The 24,561-nt window shown below is 37.9% G+C and overlaps 1 protein-coding gene across 1 annotated transcript; it reads left to right on the top strand.

Moving 5' to 3' along the window:
• The first annotated feature begins 5,413 nt into the window (after nucleotides 1-5,413).
• Nucleotides 5,414-20,145, top strand: LOC109205865 (3-oxoacyl-[acyl-carrier-protein] synthase 3 A, chloroplastic-like). The gene is made up of 9 exons (XM_019368622.1): nucleotides 5,414-5,936; nucleotides 6,220-6,387; nucleotides 7,401-7,549; nucleotides 8,685-8,821; nucleotides 10,168-10,273; nucleotides 12,507-12,625; nucleotides 17,915-17,979; nucleotides 18,058-18,280; nucleotides 19,511-20,145. Exons 1-9 carry the CDS (start codon nucleotides 5,812-5,814, stop codon nucleotides 19,730-19,732), a joined length of 1,314 nt encoding a protein of 437 aa, XP_019224167.1. The 5' UTR covers nucleotides 5,414-5,811; the 3' UTR covers nucleotides 19,733-20,145.
• Nucleotides 20,146-24,561: the final 4,416 nt, after the last annotated feature.

Genomic DNA, 24,561 nt, shown 5'->3' with positions numbered 1-24,561 from the left:
TCTAAGATAGAAGTTTAGCCAATATACCTCGTTTGAGCTTTACTTAGGTTACTAGAACTTCCAAATACTCCTAGAAATTTCAATCTATAGAAAGATGATAAAATCGAATCAAATGAAGCTTTAAAAACTGAATCGCTTCCCAACGGTCTGTTCCGGGCTTATTTAGATCTGATTATAAAGGGAGAGGGTGATTGAAGGGAGGTTGAGGAGGTGTGTGTCCATTTTCGAGAACCGGTTTGGTTTCATGCCGGGACGGTCGACCACTGAGGCCATTCATATTGTGAGGAGATTGGTGGAGCAGTTTAGGGCGGTGAAGAAGGATTTGCACATGGTGTTCATTGACCTGGAGAAGGCCTATGACAAAGTCCCCAGAGAGGTTCTTTGGAGATGTTTGGAGGCTAGAGGAGTGCCTGTAGCGTAAATTAGAGTGATTCAGGACATGTATGATGGAGCTAAGACACGGGTTAAGACAGCATGTGGAGACTCGGATTACTTTCTGGTTGAGATGGGGTTGCATCAGGGATCAGCACTCAGCTCGTTTTTGTTTTCCCTGGCGTTGGATTCTTTGACATGTCACATTTAGGGGGAGGTGCCTTGGTGCTTGCTATTTACGGATGACATGGTCCTGATTGATGAGACGCGAGGTGGCGTTAACGAGAGGCTGGAGGTCTGGAGACATACCCTGGAGTCTAAGGGTTTCAAGTTGAGCAAGACCAAGACAGAATACTTGGAGTGCAAGTTCAGCGGTGTTACCCAAGAGGCGGACGGGGATGTGAAACTCGATACGCAAGTCATTTCCAGGAGAGAGAGCTTCAAGTATCTGGGATCTATAATTCAGAAGGATGGGGAGATAGATGAGGATGTCACACACCGTATCGAAGCAGGGTGGATGAAGTGTAGGCTCGCTTCCGGTGTCTTTTGTGATAAGAATGTGCCGTTGAGACTTAAGGGTAAGTTCTATAAGGTAGTTGTTAGACCGACTATGTTGTATGGAGCAGAGTGTTGGCCAGTCAAAACCTCTCATGTCCAGCAGATGAGGGTAGGGAAAATGAGGATGTTGAGATGGATGTGTGGGCATACTAGGTTGGATATAATTAGGAATAAAGTTATTCAACACAAGGTGGGAGCGGCCCCTGTGGAGGCAAAGATGCGTGAGGCAAGGTTGAGGTGGTTCGGGCATGTTAAGAGGAGAAGCGCAGATGCCCCTGTCAGGAGATGTGAGAGGTTGGCCTTAGGAGGTATGATGAGGGGTAAAGGTAGGCCAAAGAAGTCTTGGGGAGAGCTGATCAGGCGGGACATGGCGCTACTTGAGCTAACCGAGGACATGACTCTAGATAGAAGGGTGTGGAGGTTGAAGATTAGGGTAGAAGGTTAGTAGGTAGTCGTGCATCTCCCTTTGTCTTCTCTAGCTCGATAGTATTAGCGCTAGTTCGGTACCCTTTTTCCCCTTAGTTTTCTATATTCGCATGTCTCGTTTCGTTGTTACTTGCCATTGGTAATTCCGTAGTTTGCTAGCAGTACTTCGTTCATATTCTCGTCTGCTGCCTTGGAATTAGTTTTCTAAATATGTTATCTTGCTGCTACTTGTTATCAGTACCCCTTTCATATTATCTGTTGCTATCTCCGATTCAGTTTTCTAATTATTGTTTTTCTATTATTTGCTACCAGGGCTTCTCTCACCTTCTTTAGCCGAGGGTCTATCGGAAACAGTCTCTCTGCCCTTCTAGGGTAGGGTAAGGCTGCGTACATCCTACCCTCCCCAGACCCCACTTTTGGGACCACATTGGGCTGTTGTTGTTGTATAAATTATGTGCAGGAAAGATCCGACAGAGTTTTATACGGATTAGAAGGATTCTCATGATATATGTTTCTTGGGAATTTCGTCGAACACCTATCACTCAAAATTGAATACAAGGCTTCTACAATGGTAATCCTTCCTACCTCAACCAATTTCATCAACAATCTACCCGAAATAGTTCAACAACCCCACATACTACCCCCTATTGGCACAAGCATGACATATCTCCAACCCCACAACTTACTTTAACTCATAACAATAACGAGAATCTCGGCGAAACAGAAATCAGTAGGTACAGCAGCAACACAATGACGCCTGACTCAATTTTTGCCCAGAAACAGCTCGAATCGTAACTGGTTTGGAGCTTTCTTCATNAGTCCCTCAATGAACCTCCTCCTCTCTCTCTCTCTCTCTCTCTCTCTCTCTCTCTCTCTAAAATAGTCATTTAAATCAGCCCAAATGACCCCCAAAGTCATTTTATAAAAATGGGATCGGGTAAAAAAATTTCAAAATTAAGCCTACGAAACTGGGTCTGCGGTCGATATGATTTTGTGGACAAGTATGTGACCATTATGCGGGTCGCATAACACGCCGCAAAATCTCCCTCGGAATTCTTCATACTGGAAATGCGACACATTGTGCGGCCCGTGAAATGATTGTGTGGTGCATAATGGTCTTCAAAATTCGGCTTGGGCCCTGTTGCATTTTTCGGCGGATCTGCGGTCCGCAAAGTGATTATGCGATTGCATAATGGACCGCTGAAATGCCATATTCTGCAAAAAATTTCTTTCAACTCCCCGACACACTGTACAACCCAAAAAGTCTGTACCGCTCCTCAAACACATTAGCCTACCTCAGCACCATGAAACCCCGGGGTCTAGGTAAAATTTTACGGGGCCTTATACATACACACACACAGGGCCTTACACACACACACACACTTATTGCTTGTTTAGGATTTCTCTAGCGAATTGATAGACTTTTTGCTATATTTACTATACATATTTTGTTAATTCATAAATTCTATCTGGTTGGCATGACTTTGTGATGGTTCAATTGTTTGCCAAACTCTATCATATTGCAATGACTTTATGTTATCTGTATTTGATTTATATGTTAGATTGTTCACAAACTCTACACAACTGACATGATTTTGTGCTTGTTCAATTGTTCATAAAATTCTACTAACTTGGCATGAGATTGTGTTATCTGCAATTGACCTATTTGTTAAATTGTTCGTTAGAGTTTACCTGGTTGACATCAATCTTTTTATGTTGTTCAAACAAAATGTTCTTCGGCATTGTAATTTCAATTTTGATCAAGTCGCCCCAAGTCTGCTCCGAATAATCTATATTTGGAAACAAGACCTCCAAATACCGATGCAAACAATCCTCAGTCGCAAACTTAGTTAAATAACACAAGATCAAAGAGACCCACTTTATCTTCTTTAACGCTCTCTAAGCACGAGGAATGGAGTTTTTTTTTAAAGTAAATCATTAAATCATTTTTTGAGTTAAAATTTAAGCACAAATTATCAATATTCAAACAATTTTAATAATAATCAGTCATTAACTTTCAGTTTTCACACCAAAACAAGAATTTAAGCTTCCAATGTTGAAGAATTGCAATATTTTTTTTAATGAAGAAGAATTATATTTTTGCAACAAAATAAAAAACAAAGACAATATTAGACCGGTCTCTTAGAGAGACAACCGTTGTAATTTTTTGAGTAATCAAAACTAGATGAGAGCCCTTGGGAACTGCCCACCCTCGTCACTAACATGAAGTATAATATTTTTAGAGAAAAAGGTTTAAATTTGCCCTTGAATTATGTGAAATGATTTAACTTTGTCATTCATTAATGGTTGAGATCAAATACATCAATGTCATTACTAAATATACCTCTATTCACGTATAAAGCATTAGTTAGTCCAATTTTTCTTTACGTTGGTATTTACACCAAGTTGTAAGTCGAGAAACTAATTCATCAAATAATTTGTTAAAGGCAACAAGTAGGTGTATTTGGTAAACATATTTTTTTGAAACTAAAGTAGACCGGGATAACAAACAGTGCCGACAGGTTAAACTTTAACCTTCAAAATTTTCAACTTGCCTAATCATGTTTTGCGTAACATTTTTTATAATATCAACCCACTAACTTATTTTTATTTTACTAATTATTATTAACTTTCCAATTAGCTTAATTAATATATTGCAACTTTAATTATTTAAACTATAAATAAGTCATGAATGGTAATTGATAAAACGATCGAACAGGAAAATGTGATATTGCTAGGGGGAAGTAAATATACATATGTATAGCTTCACATGATTTATGTCCTAACAAAATTTATTATTTGTGATATATGAATCGACGATTGTGCTTATTGTTGGTCACGCACTGAAGAAGTATTTGAGACCATTTCCCATTCCTAAACTTTGACATTATTTTATCGAGATTGCTTACTTTTCAAGCAATTTTCGCCCTCTCATTTCAATGGTGCATTTGACAGTTTCATATATGCTATTTTATCCGTTTCACTTTATTTGATACTATTATTAGCAGTGGCGTACGCAGGATTTTTCATAAGCGATGTCACAGTTTTAAACAGTGAAACAATAATAATTCACTATAATATCATATATATTAAAAGAATTATATTATTTTATAGAACACAACTCGAGTATCTTACTAAATATGTTTTTTTTTTATTTTTTAAAATATATTCAACATAACCTCATTAGCTCTGTTAATGCTTAAGAGCTAAGATGTCAATGGTTGAAACCTCCACATTTTCTTAATTTCTAGATGAGGCACAAAGAATTTAAAACAAAAAGAAGAATTTATAGCAAAGATGAAGCTACGGAGACTCGAACTAGTGACATATTTAAGAAAATTGAAGCTCTAAACCAGCTGTGCTACACAGCTGTTGATGAGGCACAGAGAATTTAAAACACAAAGAAGTTTTCATAACAAAGATGAAGCTATGCAGACTCGAACTAGTGACATATTTAGGAAAATTGAGGCCTTGGACTAGCTGTTGATGTCAAGTGGTGTCACTTTATATATTTTAGTTTCATTTCTCCTGTTGGATTTTGTACCTATTTAGTAAAATTTTCCGATCAAGCGGTGTCACGTGACACCGCTTGTGCTAAGGTAGATCCGCCCCTGCTTATTAGTCCGCTTAAAAAAGAATAATACATTTTAATGAAAAGCTTTATAGTCACATAAATATTATAAACTTATTTTGGCCCACTAGTTTTAAATTTTTTACTGTCACACAAATACTAAGATATATTTAAGACCATATTTTTTCAAAAGTATTTATTTATTTTTGAAACTTTGCGGCAAGTTAAATTATGACAAATAAAATAAAATAAGGAGTATAAAATCTGCCAGAAATTTATTAATGGCCAGGTTGAGTCGGACCAAGCTATTATTATTATGACTAGTATAAAATTGCCAGAAATTTATTACTAGCACATATTTTGCCCAAAATGAAATTTGTTACATGAATAACCAGATAGGCTATTTATTGTCCCTAAGTGCAGGAAGGGCCCAACAACTGAACGAAAAAACTCTGTTGTCTTAGTCCTCCAACAGGCTAATAAAAGCAAGTGGTTTCAGTTTCACCTAATTAATATCGTTAGTTCAGAAAGCAGTGAAATTCAGATACGGTAACCTACCCCTATAGATATTCCCCCATCAACGAATCTCGTGTACACCCCTCTTTTTCCTCATTCGGGCCGAAGACGGAGATATCTATGAAACACCCATAAACGTGGTTTCAATGCCTTTGATTTTACACATGGACGGAAATACTTAGAAATACCCACTCCATTAGCATTGTTTTCCCCTCATCATTTCTCCCGTCACACCTCCCCTCTTATATTTTCATTCCGTCGAACAAGAAGAGCTCAAAATTTGTGGGTTTCATTTTTCATGTTAAGGACAGCTATCGGTGGTGTATCGATTTTTTGCTAACTTTTGATTTTGTTTTAAAGAAGAAACAATGGCGAACACTACTACCATTGCCGCGGGTCCTACATTTTCACTGCAGCACCGTGTCACTGAACGCTATCAAACACTTGGCAGGGCTGGAATCAGTACTCTACGGCAGCACCAACCTCATACTCTGTGAGTACTCTACTTCCGATCCGAGATCTAAACAGGAATTTTTATTCCAAATGTGTGCATTTGATTTTGCCAAAAAGCTAAAAATATTGAACTCGTTACTTGTGCTTTTGTATTATAAATCCAAATTAGCTTATATTCAACTGAAATCCCTAATCATGAATTAGTTTGATGCTGTGCATTTACGTGTCAAAACTGCTCATGCTTTAGTTTTGCTTATGTGGCTTATCATTGTTGTTAGAAGGTTATTGAGTTATTGGTATATGTAAATGACCAATGAATATAGGTTCTTTACACCAGCAGCACCTACTCTAAGGAGGAGATTTTCTCCATCTATAGGCATATATCATCAGATTGGGCATTCGTTCTCTGATGGAACCTTCGACAGGGTAATGTGTTCCAGCACTGTCGAAGGCGCAGATAAGCTTTCAACCGATCAATCTCGAGTATCAAGGTAATGTAAAGAACCTCCTTTTCCAATTTCTTTTTAAAACATTTTAATTAGTAATACGATTTGCCTGTAGCAAGGATAATTCAGGAAAATTATCAGGTGGTCTTTCCTTCTGATTCTTTTAAAAGTTATCTTTCTATTAGTTAAATGAGTTTTTTCCACCTGCTTTGATGAGTATATGTTTGTGGTGAAATATGATTTACATGTTCTTCCTGATGCTAAATCAAAATTTTGGCGGGGTAATCATGTTTGAAGAATATTGATGTTGTTATCAAATTCTGATACTCCATTGCACCAATCATAAAATTATACATGTGAGTTTCTGACGTTGCTTATTGTTTGTGCTTTAACTGTTTATACTCATTTTTACTGATATGCAAGTGAAGTAGTCATTTGCATTGTTCATTGTAGCTTAGTATCTTAAAACACTTATGAGATAAGTTATTGTATAGTTGAAAACACAGCTAGACAAATATTCCGAAGAAACAATATGAACAAAGCTGAAATAGGGGCTCATGAAAAACATTTGATTAGTAGGGACTGAAGAAGTTTGCTGGAAATAAAGGAAATGGACTTGGCTAGCATGAGTTGGATACCCATAAATTGAGCTAGCGAGAAGGCTGAACTATGTTGTCACTTCCAGAAACTTGGATCAATTACATTTTGAGAAAGCTCTTGTAGAGTTTGGCCTTTTATTTCTTCTTGGGATTTAGCTTCTTGGTTGCAAAAGGAGCCGTAGAGGAAGTTATCAAGTTATGCTAATATTTAGCTCCTTCGCTGGCTCCAACTGAAATAAGGGGACCAAAGCAAAAAGCTCACCTAAAGAAAGGGGAAAACGTGGGGTTCAATTGTGTTCACTTCTTTCCATTTTTGTTATACTGAGTGCTGTCATGGTGCATTTCATGAACATTTTAACAAATAACTCTGGTTTTCAGTGAGCAGGCTGGAGCTTATATGAGAGCATGTCAGCTGAATCCATATTCCTTCTTTCTTAAGTATTTTATTTGCTTGGTCAGGTTAGTTAACAGGGGCTGCAAACTAATAGGATGTGGCTCCGCAGTACCAGCTCTAAAAGTTTCCAATGATGATCTTGCAAAAATTGTCGATACTAATGATGAATGGATATCTGTTCGAACAGGAATTCGTAACCGTAGAGTTCTTTCAGGCAAGTCTTTCATTGACTACAATGCTTGTTAACTGACTGGATTTTGTTGTATTCTGTTCATTAGCAGAAAATATAATACTCAAGTCCCATTTGGGAATGCAGTACATTTGAAAAACAAGTAACATGAGAAAATACTTCTATTTTTGTGAATAGTTGGAAGTACTTTTAGCACCTAAGGGTGTGGCCTAGTGGTCAATAAAGTGGGTTAGAACCATGAGGTCTCCGGTTCAATTCCCAGCGGAGACAAAAAACACTAAGCGATTTCTTCCCATCTATCCAAGCCTCGGTGGATAGAGTTACCTGGTACCTGTTGCTGTGGGAGGTAATAGGTATCCCGTGGAATTGGTGGAGGTGCGCACAAGCCGACTCGGACATCACTGTTATAAAAAAAGTACTTTTAGTTCCTAGAGTTTTTATAAAAGGCTCCTTGGTTGAGGCTCAAATTTAGAGCTTTTGAAACTTTATTTTGCCTAAATATCTGTATATTTCAAAGAATATTTTTTCATTGTCATTAATTAGTAATTCTAGTTGAGGTTAATCTATAAACACCAGAAAAATTGCTTTTTAAAATATTCCTACCAAACATCAAGCAAACTACTAATATAGAAGTACTGTCGGTAAAAGCACTAAATGGAAAAGAACCCGTCAAAAGCACTCCAAGTGGGTCCTAATGTGTTAACAAGATATCCCGCTTCTTTGGTATACTTCTTTTCCGTCATTTCCTCAGAAATTTAAAGAGCTTTGCATACGTCATTTTACTGTACACATTTAAGTTATCTTCTGAGTAGATTGACATAATTCTACAGAATCAAACATCTTTTGGAATCATGATGCACATAGGTGTTTCTCTGGAATTTTCCTTGTTTGAATTTTTGCAGAACATAACTTTATTGTTCATTTGTTCCAAACAAAAATCAACTTTTAAATTTTTTGTGGATACATATGAATGACTTGGCAAATATCAGAACATGCATTAATAGGTTTGTAGCATAAACCATTTAAACTCAGAAATGCCTTTTCTGAAATGGTGGTCAAATACTTCTTTTCTTGCTTAGATGGAAAAATATGTAGATATTAACTTTTGGTATTTAACATAAACCAGCCCCAATCTGATGTATGCTTTTTGCTTTTACAGGCAAAGACAATTTAACAGATCTGGCCGCAGAGGCTGCCAGGAAAGCTCTTGAGATGGCAGAGGTTGATCCTAATGATATTGACCTAATATTGCTGTGTACTTCAACTCCAGAGGACCTTTTTGGAAGTGCTCCACAGGTATAACTTGGTAGAATATTATCATTGTATTTCCATGCAACCGATGCTGAAACAAAATTTACCTTTCTTGTTGTATTGCCTGTCTTCAGCAGACCATTCAGAAAGAACCTGCATTAGAGCTTTCTTATTGCACACCAATAAGATGAGTTAGCTAGACCGAAAAAATGAAATGTATAGCCATGGAGCTTTTGAATTTAGACGTTTCTTCTTTTTGCCTTCTTGTTTCTCTATTTCCACTTTATAGAACATAATTCATGCCGAGCAATTGATTCGCAGTACATATTTTTTCCTTTCTTTTTAACTATTCTCAGCATATTGTTTAATGAACTTGTCTCGTGCATTTACTAGGATTATAACTGAAAAAGAGATCGCCTTAAGGCAAATAAGTGAAGCTCTTTGCTTTTTCTGGAAAGAAGAGAAATAGCTTAAAAAAGAAAAAAATGTGTAAATCAGTCACTACCCCCTTGTGAGAAGAGAAAATAAGCACAAGCATGCAAACTATTCGCCTTTGGTGTGTGTATGATATTTTTGTTTATGCTTCACATATTCCTGTACTATGATGTCACAATTCAATGAAGAATGATCGACAGCTTCTGAAACTTAATATAGCTTCATCAGAGGTTAAACTGTTTTTATTTATTTATTTATTTATTTATTTATTTTGTCATTGGTGTTAGAATATTATGTCACCATGCATTTCCCTTGATATTATGTGAAACAAAAATATACAGTGATGATGTAATGAGAGCTCGAAGTGGTAAAGCGTTGCTCTGCAGGAGAATTGATTTGAACCTTTTCCGCCATCGTGATCTTATATCAGACAATCCATAAGGAAGTTCAACAACAACAATATATAGTGTCACCATGCATTTCCCTTGAAGTTACGTGAAACAAAAAAATACAGTGATGTTGTAATGAGAGCTCGGAGTGGTAAAAGGTTGCTTCTCAGGAAAATTAATTTGAACCTTTTCCCGCCGTCGTGAGCTCGGCTCATTTAATTAATGAATCCTTCAGAACTGGCTGGTTTGCTGGTCACAAGTGACTGGCCAGCAATGGTGTTGGTACTGCTAATTGTCTTTCTGATTAGTCCCAAGAGTATTCAAAAAAAAAAGTGTGTCCTGCAAACAATATGTTTGCTTATTCAAGTTATTTTGGTTCTTGTCTTTTTCAATGCTCTAGTTATATCATGCATTTCCAGCTCACAGACTTTTTGATTCTAATTTCCCAAGCTGCTGATCTATATTATTTAAGTTGATGCTTCATCAGTTATACATTTAACCATGTTCTCTTCAGAATTTTCTTGGGGACTCTTTATCCATTCTTGTGTGGCACTTTAATTTACACAGATCCAAAAAGCGCTTGGCTGCAAAAGCAATCCATTGGCTTTCGATATTACAGCTGCTTGTAGCGGGTTCATGTTGGGTTTGGTATCTGCTGCTTGCTATATCAGAGGTAGAATTTTGTAAAAATTTTCTTTCTGATAATTAAACTTTTGTAATCTTTGACATAAACGGATCAAATGAACCAGGGAATCATCTTTTACTTGATACACCTTAAGTGATCTGTATTTGAGGTTAAACAATTTGCATTGTCTTAGATTCGTTGGCAAGGTTTTGGATGATTTATTAGATATGATTTAAGGCGTGGAAGACAACAGAACATACACGGGGAGACTAAGATTATAACACTAATCGATGGGAGAATAATGTTTTCTATTGTAATCCTGGTACGGATACATTTTCCACTTTGGGGGGTGGTGGGGTGGTGAAGGGAGAGACAGAGAGAATATTTCAGGGATCAAATGAGCCAGGGAATCATCTTTTGCTCGATATACCTTAAGTGATCTATATTTGAGGTTAAACAATTTGCCATTGTTTTAGATTCTTAGGCAAGGTTTTGTATGATTTATTAGAGATGATGCGTGGAAGACAACAGAACATACACGGAGAGACAAAGATTATGACACTAATCAAAGAGAGAATAATATGTTCTATTGTAATCCTGATACGGATCCGCTGGGGGGGGGGGTATTTCAGTTTTCTTAAGAATGACTTAGCATAGGCTGTCAAGTTGTAACTGTGATAGTTATGACCATTGGAGGATTTCGACAACCATTGTCCCGGAAAGCTTGTTATGATTACTTGAGTCTCTAATTTTAAGATCTTTTACCTAAGTTAACTCTCTGACAAGTTTTCTTTAAGCTATATTTTTTGTTTCACTTGTAAAATCTTATACGCAAGTGTTCCGTCATTTTTTCATAATTGCCTACATACGCCAAGGGAGCGAAACACTTGCATTGGATGAATTAAAAAATTTAACACTTCTTGATAGACCAACTTTATAATCCATGCTTCGGTACAGAAAGATCAATTTTCTAGCTGAATCTGGTCTGCATGTTTAATCTTTTCGTGTGGATTTAGCAAGAACAATGGAAACAATTCCAATGGATGGGTACTGGTCCAGCCTGTGGCTCCACTTCCTCCTTAAATGCTCCCTACACTACCCCACCGACTGTTTTGGTCGAATCCTCTTTTGTCAGTGTTGCCATGAGCCTGGACTTGTTCTGAAATGTAGCTGCTATCTGAGTGGCTTTTGTCCTATGCTTTCACATTCAACTTCTGGTAGCCAGCTTGGTGTTGAAGCTGGGGTTATCTAGTTGGATAGATGGTTCATTTGGAGATTAGTAAAGAAAGAACACTGCTATCTGCTAATAAAAACTATGGGAACAAAAGAATCCAGAGTCGACTAGTCGTTAGTTGCAAAAATAGAACAAGAAAATGCCTTATTTTCTTTGATCAGTCATTAGTTAAAAATACATAATTTTTGTATTATTGATGAACTCTGTATTCTTAGTGTAGAGTTCTAAAATTTGAGGGGGATGTTTAGTGTTTTATACCTGATTGGAAATGTAGTGGCCCTTTTAGTGAGTTATGTTCAGTGTCACGAAGTTATGTGAAAAATTGATAGATCATTATCATGAAAAAACTTGAAAGGTTTTAAGGTACCATTCTAAAAAAATAAAATTGAAAAGTAAAGTTGAGGTCATGCAGTTTGTGGATGCTGAAAAAGTGGTGAAAGACAAATAAGATTGCAGCTTTATAAAGAATTGCGAAGATATGTGACACCCTAGGCGAATCCGACATCGACAAAACACGGGAGAGATGCTGGGTATATAAGTAGACAAGCTTTAGACCCTAGTGACGCGTTTTAAAGCCGTGCGGGCCTAGGCCCAAAGTGGACAATATCACTAGTGGGCTGGGCTGTTACATATGGTATCAGAGCCACTCTGCGTGCAACCTTGAACGGTGGTGGGGCAAACCTCAGCGTAGGGGGTGTATGTGACACCCTAGGCGAAGCCCGCATCGACAAAACACGGTAGAGATGCTGGACATATAAGTAGACAAGCTTTAGACCCTAGTGGCACGTTTTAAAGCCGTGCGGACCTAGGCCCAAAGCTGGCAATATCACTAGTGGGCTGGGTTTACAATATATCCACGGCATTGAAAATTATCACTTTCTTGGATAAATCCTTTGGGCATATTATTTAGTGAATAGCTGTGAAATACTATTGAATTGTCAATACCAACATATCTACGATATATTGATTTTTATATATATATATATATATATATATATATATATATATATATGCTCTGCTAAATATTGAAATTCTGCCGTGTTGCAGGTGGTGGTTTTAAAAACGTTCTTGTAATAGGGGCTGATGCTCTATCTCGCTATGTTGACTGGACAGATAGGGGGACCTGTATTCTCTTTGGTGATGCTGCTGGTGCTGTAGTGATGCAGGTATGATAAAGGAGAATGGACGAATCAATCAGTGAATACGGTATTTAGTTATTGCAGTTTTTCCAATGAATATCCTAAAGATTCTTTACAATAAGTAAAAAAAGGGATACTGGTTTAAGTACCTCTAGATTCTTCTGTACTCTTCTCGAATTCTATATTGATGGAAGTTCATAAGGTCCTTCATTTCTCCGTCAGGGTTGGGTTTGGGTTGGGGATGTTCACTGGATATGTATAATCAGCCTTGTCAGCTTTTTGGCCAAAGTATATGTCACGACCCCAACCCCGGTCGTGATGGCGCCCAACACACTGCTAGGCAAGCCCGACCAATTAACAACCTTAACCCAATTCATTATACAGTTCATTATTAGCTAACACAATTAAATTACCAAATCAGCATATGAGAAGTCTGAAATAAGAGTTAAATGTGCGGAAATTCAAATAACAATACTACTACATAGCCCACAAGATCCGGTGTCACAAGTCTGAGCCTCTAATACAGGTTTATCAATCTAATACATGTCACTCTAGGGAATACGAAATAAAAACAAAGGACAGGAGAGAGAGATCAGGGCTGCGGACGCCATGCAGCTACCTCGATGCTCCCAGATATGCTCTGCTCAACAGAGAATCCTCACTCAGCCTCAGATGCACCTGGATCTGCACGCAAGGTGCAGGGAGTAATGTGAGTACTTCGACCCAGTGAGTAATAAACATAAATAAAGGCTGAGAATAAGAAATCATGGATAAACACATTGTAATCTATAATACGGCAGTTTAAACCAAGTAATATGAAAACAATAAAACCAGCGAAGTAGAAACATGGAAAAGCTACAACAGATAAGCAAAAAAAAAATGATAACCAAATAAAGGAATGCAGCACATAGAACGGTACTCTCTAGTACCCGCTGAGGCGTGCAACCCGATCCATTTATTTATCGTCGACGGCGCTCACTGGGGTTGTGCAGACTCCGGGAGGGGCCCCTTACGGCCCAAGCGCAATATCAAGCTATCTCGTGGCATCAGCTAGGCCCTCGGCCTGGTATCAATATCAATATAATACTGCTGTGGCGCGCAGCACGATCCATACTCAGTCCAGAAATCACATAAGCCCCTCGGGCCATAATAAAATAGTAGTTCTCAGCCCGAAACATCATTAGAAATGTCATTTAAGTTTCAAATCTGAGTAAAAGTGGCTGAGTTTGTAAAACAGTATTAAACAATAGGACTGAGTTCAAGTAATATGTCAAAATAGTGAGAAAACAGTGATAGCAATCCCCGAAGGGTTCAAATAGTTGGCACGAAGCCCAAATATGACAATTAGAGATATCAAATAAGCTACAATCAATTACGCGGTAAAAACATCACTCGGGACGGACCAAGTCCCAATCCCCAATAGTAAACGACCCCGCGCTCATCATCAAGCGCGTGTCTCACCTCAATATAGCACTGCGACGTGCAAATCCGGGGTTTCAAACCCTCAGGACATCATTTACATTCATTACTCACCTCAAACCGGCCAAAACTCTAGCTCACTATGCCCTTGCCTCTCAAATCGGCCTCCTCGCGCGTCGAATCTGACCAAAACCAGAGCGAATACGTCACAATATGCTAAAGGAACAAAACCCAATCGAAAAATATCAAAAATTCCGAAATTAGCAAAACCCGAGCCCCGGGCCCACTTCTCGAAACTCAGAAATTTTCACATCAACGGATTCCTTATCTCGCCACGAGTTCATACATATCAAAATCACAAGAATCGGAGTTCAATTGACCCCTCAAATCCCTAATCTTAGCTCTCTTAAGTTCAAGCCCTAACCTCCATTTAGTCCTTGATTTCTTAGTTTTTCAGTCTTAATTCACGGAATAACACCATAGGATCGTGTTTTAGGTCTAAGAATCCTTACCTTATCGAAGCTCCTTGAAATCCCCCTTCAAAATCGCCCACAATTCTCCAAGTCCGAAGTTAGAAATGAAAAACCCTTCACTATTCGCGAAGAAGAACTTAAATACCTTCTGCCTAGACAAAACCGCATCTGCGGTCCAAAATCCGCTTCTGCGGCCCAATCTCCGCATCTGCGGAAGTCACTTAAAATCCCAGCATCCGCATCTGCGGTCCAACTGTCGCATCTGCGGTTCTCACCCGCACCTGCGGTTCCAGCCTTAGTCCCCTAAACCCGCATCTACGACAAAAACTCCACATCTGCGGCTTCGCAGATGCGGCTCCTCGTCCGCTTCTGCGGAAACAGCTGCCCAGACCAAAACTCGCACCTGCGGCCTCCCCTTCGCACCTGCTAGACCGCACCTGCGGTCCCCTTTCCGCTGGTGCGGAAATACCAGCAACAACAGAAATTTCTGCAACACCACAAGTCCAAATTCTTCCCGCTTAGCCATCCAAAATCACCCCGAGGCCCCCGGGACCTCAACCAAAAGTACCAATACATCCTAAAACATCATTCAAACTTGTTCCAATCATCAAAACACCTCAACAACACCAAAACCAACAAATTACATCGAATTCAAGCCTAAGTTCTTCTAAAACTTCCGAAACACGCATTTGATCAAAAACCCAACCAAATCACCTCCGAATGACCTGAAATTTTACGCACACATCCCAAATCACCTAACGAAGCTACAGCAACTCTCGGAATTCCATTCCGACCCTCGGATCAAAATCTCACCTATCAACCGGAAATCGCCAAAATACTAACTTCGCCAATTCAAGCCTAATTCTACACCGGACCTCCAAAACCACATCCGATCACACTCCTAAGCCACAAATCACCTCCCGAAGCTAACCGAACCATCGGAATTCACATCTGAGCCCTCTAACTCATAAGTCAACGTCCGGTTGACTTTTCCAACTTAAGCCTTCTTAGAAGAGACTAAGTGTCTCATTTCTTACCAATTCCACTCCAACACAAACCAAATCAACTCGACCACATAAGACACGGATAACGAAGCATAAAGAAGCAGAAATGGAGGAAAATGGAGCGGTAACTCATGAGACGACGGGTCGGGTCGTCACAGTATATGAGGTTTGAAGGATGATTTATGCAAATAGCCACTTTTGTGGCCTTTTATTTTGGAAGTTTCAAAATTAGACCCGTGGTTTGAACTTCGAAAGTGGTCACCTTGTCTAAAGTTTGAAATTGATAACTATTATCAGACCACGTATTTGGAAAAGTGGCAAACTTCTAAGTATAAGGTGACAAAAGTAACCATCTGGACTCTGACACGATGCATGTGTTTAGCTTTTTCTTTCATATGTTGAAGTTGTTTTTCTTTGTTTTGCTTTTGTGTTTATGCACTAAGCTGTTGAAATTACCTTTGTTCGTGTCATGCATTATACTTTTAGAGTAATCATAAGATGATCAACTGCCTTCAAATTGTTTATTCCTAGTGTCAGTTTATTTATGCTTTCTACTGAGTTGTCTCTCATTCTCTCCTTTTTCTTTTTAAGAACTTTTACTATGAGACATTTCCTATGTGTTGGCTTTTCGAACCACTTTGAAATTTTCGTATTCTTGAAAGACTGATTTGTGGACCTACTCCAGCCTATTATTCACCCAAAAGATATACATGAACTTCATTGTCAATGGAAAAATCTTGCCCACTGTGCAGTTTAGAGTCGAGTCTTACGGGGTGTTGTGGGTACATTGCTATGTGCTATTCATGGTTAGCAAAAGAAAAGAGGAAATTGAGATTTATATCTGTAACCTTATGCTCTGCAGTACTTTCTGCAAACTTTCATGTTGCGACTGAATTTCCTCCAAAGAACCCATCCATATCATACCTATAGCTATGATCAATGAAGTGACTCCCTATTGCTGCTCCCCTTTCAAGCATAGTGGCCACCTTGGGCAGCTGTATGTGTTATCCTTCCCCCTCCAAACTTCTCACAACAAAGTAGTTCCCTGTTTCTCTATTAAATCGTAAAATCCATTTCTGGCTTTCTGCAACGTTCAACAATACAAAGAGGGTATCTGCAAACCTCAAGCCTACCTTTTTACTTACACTTCTTCTATTTGTATCAAAGAGAATACAAGTTCTAAAAGAGGGCGATTGGGCAGAGGGAATTCCTGAAATTGTGATGCTGGATTATGAGATTGTTTGATCTGTTGTTTTCCAAACCTCAGCTGGCAGTAAGTGGATTACCACCAAAAAAAAAAATGGTGCCGTTCTAAAAAAATGGTTGAAGAGTCGAGGAGGAGCAGAACAGCTTGAACTTGCCAAGAATTATGGGAGGGGTTGGTGGCAGTGATAGGTGCGTCACAAATGTGGGGAGAGAATGCCGATGCTGGAGTAAGAAACAATTTTATTTTGTTTGGAGGAGGAGGATGGGATAAGGGCAGTGCTTTGCGCTGGTTGCGCCAAACTTTCGAGTTGCGCCAAACTTTCGAGTTGGCGGCTGTGTGTGCCTACATTTTTTGTGCCAGTGAGATCAGGCGTTGGTTGGTGGGGGTTGATGTCACTCATTTCCTTTTTCTCCTTTTCTCTCTTATTTAGTTTAATTCATCCAGTTAACCATGGTTTGATAGGTGTAAGCAGTTCGTGATGACCATGTGTTGAATATTATAGGTCAGACAGATAGGATAGAGAGTGCCTCCCCAGGGTTGGTCTCAGTCAGCCAACGATTTCTCATGCCATTGTCTGCAGTATAGTTGGGTCTTGTATTAAGTTTGAGATGGTCAATTTGGAACTAGTTCCCCCCACCTAGCACTCATCTTAAAATGATTCAACTTACTCACTGTCAATGGGTGTGTCCCAAGCCTAGTCACTGTCAATGGGTGTGTCCCAAGCCGTCATATGTGCAATAAGATGGATTGCAGAAGGCAAGAATCAGTATAGGCTAAATAATGCTGCTCCTTATTTGCCTATTTGACCTTTTTCATCTTGATGCCGATTTGAAAGTGGCTAAGCAACGAAAGAACAGAGACTTCTCTTGAATCTTTGCAAATCCATAACTGGTTGGGGTCTTCAACCAATCTAAGCTTATTTGCAATAATATACTCTTGATATACTTCATATCTTAAAAGACAACGTAGACGACGTTCTCACAAAAAAAAGAAAAAGAAAAAAAGAAAAACCATAGATGCACATTAGGCCATTACACTATTGATTGATGAGTGCTTTTCCTCGGCGAAGAGGTGTGACCTTGTGTCTTCTTCTTGTTTAACCCAAGTTTTTGAGGCCTTGTTTCTTCTTTTATTGATGTGATCAAGTTATTATGTGCAACGCTAATTTGCTATATCCATTTCTCAATATTTATACAAAACCAAACTCTTGTAGGCCTGTGATATTGGAGAAGATGGTTTATTTGGGTTTGACTTGCATAGTGATGGTGAAGGTCAAAGGTATTTATCATAATCTTTAGGAGAAGTTCCCCTGCTTTCATCTTTAAAGGGGCACTAAATGATTGTTTTCTTATTTAGGCACTTGAATGCTTCAATCAAAGAGAATGAAATTGATCATGCATTTGGTACAAATGGTTCTGTTATTGGTTTTCCACCAAAAGGTTCCTCTTACTCTTGCATCCAGATGAATGGTAAAGAGGTCTTTAGATTTGCTGTTCGTGTTGTGCCACAATCAATTGAAGCAGCTTTAGAGAACGCAGGTCTTCCTGGGTCCAAAATTGATTGGCTGCTTCTCCACCAGGTATAACTTTCTGGGATAGATAACTCAACTGACTCAGTCATACCTAAATGGCTAAATATGGAATGATGGCATTCTTTAGAAGCAATTATGTTTTAGATTGAATGAATATACAGTTTTGAACTAGTAGTGACAAATTGCATTGATACTTGTGATTGCCCTCCTGTCCTCTACCAGAAGAATTGTGTGAAATAAGTGAATTTATCCAGTTGAGGCATTCTTGATTGATTGAGTTTTATATTTTATATGTTACTATCCTTGATATTCCCCACTGATGGGATTTTACTGGATTGTTGTTGTTGTTACTATCCTTGATATGCTAACAGACCAGATCATGTTTGTAGGGGGGCAGGGGTAGTTGTTAAAAGGAGGAGTTCTGACAGTTCAGCAAAGAATTAACCCTAAAAGTGACAGAATAATAGAATCAGTAAACTTGAAATACAAAATTTTGTTCTCAGTGATGAAACATTTTAAAAAGTACAAATCTTGACCTACAACTTCTTACTATTAAGCATGTCATGCTTAGTGCTCCTATCATTACATTGGATTCATTTTGCGCGTATTAAACCTAAAACATGTCCAAAAGTGTATGTGGCTAAGGGATCAACCTTTGCTTATATTACCACATAAATTCAACTCTACAATTACTCTATACCCTGTCAAATAAGTACATGAGATTGGGGCTAGAGTTATTTTACTAAGCTACTGGATGCATATTAACTGCCTGAGAAATGCAGGACAAAATAATAAGTATACATACCACAAAATGAGTTTTTTGATTAAAGAAAAAAGAAGTACATAGTTGAGAAAAGAACAAAACGTAAAGTGCGAAAGAAAAGAATAAGCTGCTGGCTGACAAAGCTGTAAACTCTCATATTTCAGTAAAAGCACAATATTTATTTCCAGATTGCTTTATTAGCTTGAACCTTGATTAATCTTTAATGATGCACAATATTCTCATTATCCAACTGCTTTATTGCCTTGTTTGTATTGTTTGACTGATAAAGAAACTCATTTCATGTTCAAGATAATATAGGTAAAGTCTCCAAGCATGTTCATTCCAGCAATTATTTTTAAAAGATTTTCTTACAATTTTATGGTAGAAATACAACTTGAGATAATTCACTGAAAGTGTCTTAATGCTCCTTTTGAATTATCATCCTGCATCACTTAATAAATACTCTCTGGGTATCACATTATTACAAGCAGCTTATTGTGAATGGCTACATGCAGGCAAACCAAAGGATTATTGATGGAGTAGCAACACGTTTGGAGGTGCCATCAGAACGTGTCATATCAAATTTAGCAAATTATGGCAATACAAGTGCTGCATCGATCCCTTTGGCACTGGATGAAGCTGTTCGAAGTGGGAAAGTACAGGCAGGTCATGTCATTGCTGCTGCTGGATTTGGGGCTGGCCTTACGTGGGGTTCTGCTATACTCAGATGGGGGTGAATGCTGCTACAGAGTTTGGCGATGGCCTCACATCTGGATTCTGCAGAAATCAAATAGGGATGGAACTTCTCAACATATGAATAGAGCTCAAACATAGTTGGAAAGAAGAAATGATAAGGTTTCATTTTCCTTCTGCTTTTTGTTCAGTTGTAGCTGATTTTGGAGGCTTCAATGGCGGAATCCCTTTCGGTCTCCCGTCATCTCTCAATTTTCTGATGTATTTATTTTTCCTAACACCAATAACTATCAACATTTTGCTCCATTTGAAGTTACTATTCTTGAAGTGCATGTTTTTGCAGATTTTGGCTACAAGTTCTGCTTATCCCAGGCTTTGTTCTTTCCAGTTTGTTGACATTCAGATTGGATTTGAGAAGCGTATTTGCATTAGATTCAAGATATAATAGGTTGTTTCATCTTTTGCCTAGTGCTAAGAAAAATGCTCATCACAATGCAAATTATAATGTGTTTCAAATTCGAAGTAAACCGTTATGCTTGACGTAATAAATAGATGGTAATATGCAACAGGCGAGCAAAAAAGAGTTGAGACATATAATTTGGTTTCACCTTTCAAAATTAACTCAAAGGACACATTTTGTTACATCGAACATGCTTGTCATATATCCAAAAGCAATTTCTCGCTTGCTCGTCACTTGGATCAACAACGTCTGAATTTCAAGTAAAGGAGGTATAGGCTGTGTTTGACAGAAAATGTTTTCCAGATAATCATGAAGAAATATTTTCACAAAAGGGGGAAAATGACTTTCCATGTGAAGGGAAGTCATTTTCCTATCTCGACACTTTGTATCAGTGTTTTAATCAAGCTTAGAAATTATTATCAATCTAATATATTCAAAAATATCATTTCGCTAATATTAATTATCAATTCCTTAATAATTTTTTCAAGAAAATATTATCTAGAAAATAAATGATTTTTTCAGAAAGAAAGTTCCATCTGTTAGAATATACTATAAGCCATACGCGTCCTGCCGCGGTTATGCCAGGACCGCGACCAAAGTGGCCTTCAGAATCTGCAGCAGTGTTCTGCCGCGGTCCTACCGCGGTTACGTCAGGACCGCGGCCAGAGTGGCCTTCAGAATCTGCAGCAGTGTTCTGAAGGCCAATTATTTATTTACTTGTTTAAATTCCATAAAGTTTCCTTTTAAATAGATCATGTATTGGTTTGTGTGTCCATTGCTTACATAGTAGATGATTTAGTGTATAGAGTTTAGCTTATACACGGAAGATTAAATCATCGGTTCTTGTAAGACATAAAAGTTAATGTTCACAATCTAATGATGGAATTGGACAAATCATCGGAATGGTTGTAGTACAAGATTAAATGTAATTTATCTTGATTATGGGAATAGGTCTAATTCCAACTTCTTGTGCTAATACATTTTGTATGTATTGAACAGATCAAGTAGAGATAAGTATTTTATACTGACTTTATAAAATAATTTCTCTAGTCCATTTAATGTACTTATACTCTTAATCCTGATATAATTATTATTAGCTGTGTATGTCACTTGTTGTTTTGATTTATTAAAAGGCGAGATTCTTTTGTGAGTCAATAAGCCTGGTAAATTGGATAACAATGATATACATTGGCGAAGTAATAATTAGTTGATGGAATCCATGTCTCAATTTTGAGATTGATGATACTCCTTTATGAAAGCTTATAAATTTTCATGTGTAAACCCGGCCGGTGAATTTTGTATCCGACACATGAAATAAGTTAAGTGTAAGTATAAAGGAAGTAATCAATAAATTAAATAGTCAGTAATTTAATTTGATTGATTAGTATCTGAATTTTAACATGGGGAGTTAAATAAGGTTTTATGGAAGAATTTTGAAATTGAACTAAGGAGTGCAATTACGAATTTTTAGTGGAATAATTCGTAATTTATTATGGTAGAAATTAATTTTAAATTTCGAAATTAATTCCATAATAAGAAGCCTTGTTAATTAAATTCTGTGGTCCCTACTGTGCCTGAATAATAGGAAATAAAGGAAACCTTTCCTTGGTGGAAGAAGAAAACCTAACAGGTTTTGGAAAAGTGTTTTGACCTAAAAAAAATGCAGCTATATATATATATATGGTATATAGCTGGTCGTTTTTGACACACAGAGAAAAAACACACGTTTTTCTTCCTTGAATTTCGCCCACCCGAAGTTCTCTGTTTTTCCGGTTTTATTTGGGTAACACAGTAGAAGACCGTGGAAGGTTGCCGAGGTCTTGCAATTCTGGAACTGGAGAAGGATATCGATTTGCTTTGTTCACGCTTCAAGAGGTAACTCGTATAATCTCCGAATGTGCTAATTGTTTAGATTGCACGTGATTAGGATGCTATGTTTGCTTCCGCTGTGAATTATGATCCAACAATTGGTATCAGAGTCTACTCACGTCTAATTAAATAATTAGGATAAACCATAAGGATTAATATCATGTTCTATATGCAAGTTTTGAATTACATACAAAGTTTGTTTTTTCTGAAAACCTGCACTGTTTTGGCGTGATTATCTGTTATGGGTTGTATTGATTATTCTGAAAACTTGAAATATTCTTTTAATATTGGTGATGTTAAGTTAGAATAATCTGAAAATTGAATTTAATCATGAAAAACGTAAAAACAGTTTTGGCCGAATTAGGGCAGAAAATCGGAGGTCAACTAGTTGACGGACTCCGATTGACCTGAAACATGGCAGGTCCATGCGAAATGGCCCAGTGAGCAATGCACATCAGCTTCGCTCATGACGTAAGCCGTTTTTGGGCTTTCGGGGTCGTTAAAATGGTGTTTTTGCTGTTTTTTTTAAAAATTCTGAAATTTTTTTAGTTGTTTTTAATTCCAGTAATCGTGGGGGTCAATTCCCATGGTCTCCGGGGTTAAAAATTAGTGATATAATGTTTTTACACGTTGACGTAGGTCTTCTTCCATATCGGATAAAAACATTATGAATAATCACTAGATTATACTAGTCATTGATTACTTGTATTTACTCTCCATCTGAGTATGCATGTTGGTTCAGTGAGACTAATATATGTTGAATGTTGATATTCACTTGGCTTAAATTAACAGTTTACTCTCTATCTGAGTATGACCAGTTTAAGTTTATGGGGTGGATAATCTGTCATTATATATGTATATTGCAAGAATAGCTTCTTTCCCATCGAAATTTGTTGTTCAAGGTGCATAGATTGTATATATATAGTGTGTTTTGAATTTTAATATTCAATAATACAAACTGATTTGATCTATTTAAATATTTAATGTCTCCCAGATTGACAATGACTGTTTTCAATCCCCTTACTGCCATGAAAGCCCTTCTGAATACCAAAATGGTTGAAGGTTCATCGTTCAGGGACCATGTTCTGAAGATGATGAGTCTTCTGAATGAACTGGAGGTCCTTGGAGCTAACATTGATAAGGACACGCAGGTTGAAATGATCCTGCAGACTTTGCCTGACAGTTTTCAGCAGTTTCGCCTGAATTATAACATGAACAAAATGGATTTGTCCCTTGCGAAATTGTTGAATGAGCTGCAGTCGGCAGAGACTATTATCATGTCACAAGCTCCTCCTGTGGCGTTGAATTTTGAGGCAGGTTCTTCTTCTAAGCCGAGAGGCGGGCAGAAAAAAAAAAGGCTCAAAAAACCCTCTGTTGGTGGCGCGACTGCTGGTGTGAAAAAGGCTAAGGGCAAGTGTTATCATTGCAAGTAGCCTGGGCATCATAAGAAGCAGTGTCCAACTTATCTGGCCAAGCTGAACAATAAACCAGGTGATTTACATCTACTTGTCGTTGAAACATTTTTAGCGGCTGTTTCTACCATGTCATGGTGTGTAGATTCGGGAGCCACTAATCATATCTGCACTTATTTGCAGGGGTTTCAGGTAACGCGACGGCTAAGTAGAGGAGAAATCAATGTTTATCAANGATTACTTGTATTTACTCTCCATCTGAGTATGCATGTTGGTTCAATGGGACTAATATATGTTGAATGTTGATATTCACTTGGCTTAAATTAACAGTTTACTCTCCATCTGAGTATGACCAGTTTAAGTTTATGGGGTGGATAATCTGTCATTATATATGTATATTGCAAGAATAGCTTCTTTCCCATCGAAATTTGTTGTTCAAGGTGCATAGATTGTATATATATAGTGTGTTTTGAATTTTAATATTCAATAATACAAACTGATTTGATCTATTTAAATATTTAATGTCTCCCAAATTGACAATGACTGCTTTCAATCCCCTTACTGCCATTCTTACTCAAAACAAACTTGAGGGTCCGAATTATGTTGATTGGAAACGAAATTTGGATATTGTTCTACTTGCTGAAGAGTACAAATTTGTGCTCGATGAGGTGTGTCCAGAAAAACCTGGAGATGATGCCACAGATGATGAACAAAAGGCTTACCAGAAATGGATTAAGGCTGATGAGATGGCGCGGTGTTACATTTTGGCATCCATGTCAAATGTTCTACAACATCAGCATCAGTCGATGGAGTCTGCTTATGACATTCTGGAAAATCTCAAAGAAATGTTTGGAGATCAGAATCGTGCGGCTAAGCAGACTGCCATGAAAGCCCTTCTGAATACCAAAATGGTTGAAGGTTCATCGGTCAGGGACCATGTTCTGAAGATGATGAGTCTTCTGAATGAACTGGAGGTCCTTGGAGCTAACATTGATAAGGACACGCAAGTTGAAATGATCCTGCAGACTTTGCCTGACAATTTTCAGCAGTTTCGCCTGAATTATAACATGAACAAAATGGATTTTTCCCTTGCAAAATTGATGAATGAGCTGCAGTCGACAGAGACTATTAT

The sequence above is a fragment of the Nicotiana attenuata genome, unplaced genomic scaffold, assembly GCF_001879085.1.
Source record: "Nicotiana attenuata strain UT unplaced genomic scaffold, NIATTr2, whole genome shotgun sequence".
NCBI lineage: Eukaryota > Viridiplantae > Streptophyta > Magnoliopsida > Solanales > Solanaceae > Nicotiana > Nicotiana attenuata.
This window is presented reverse-complemented; position numbering and strand designations above follow the sequence as displayed.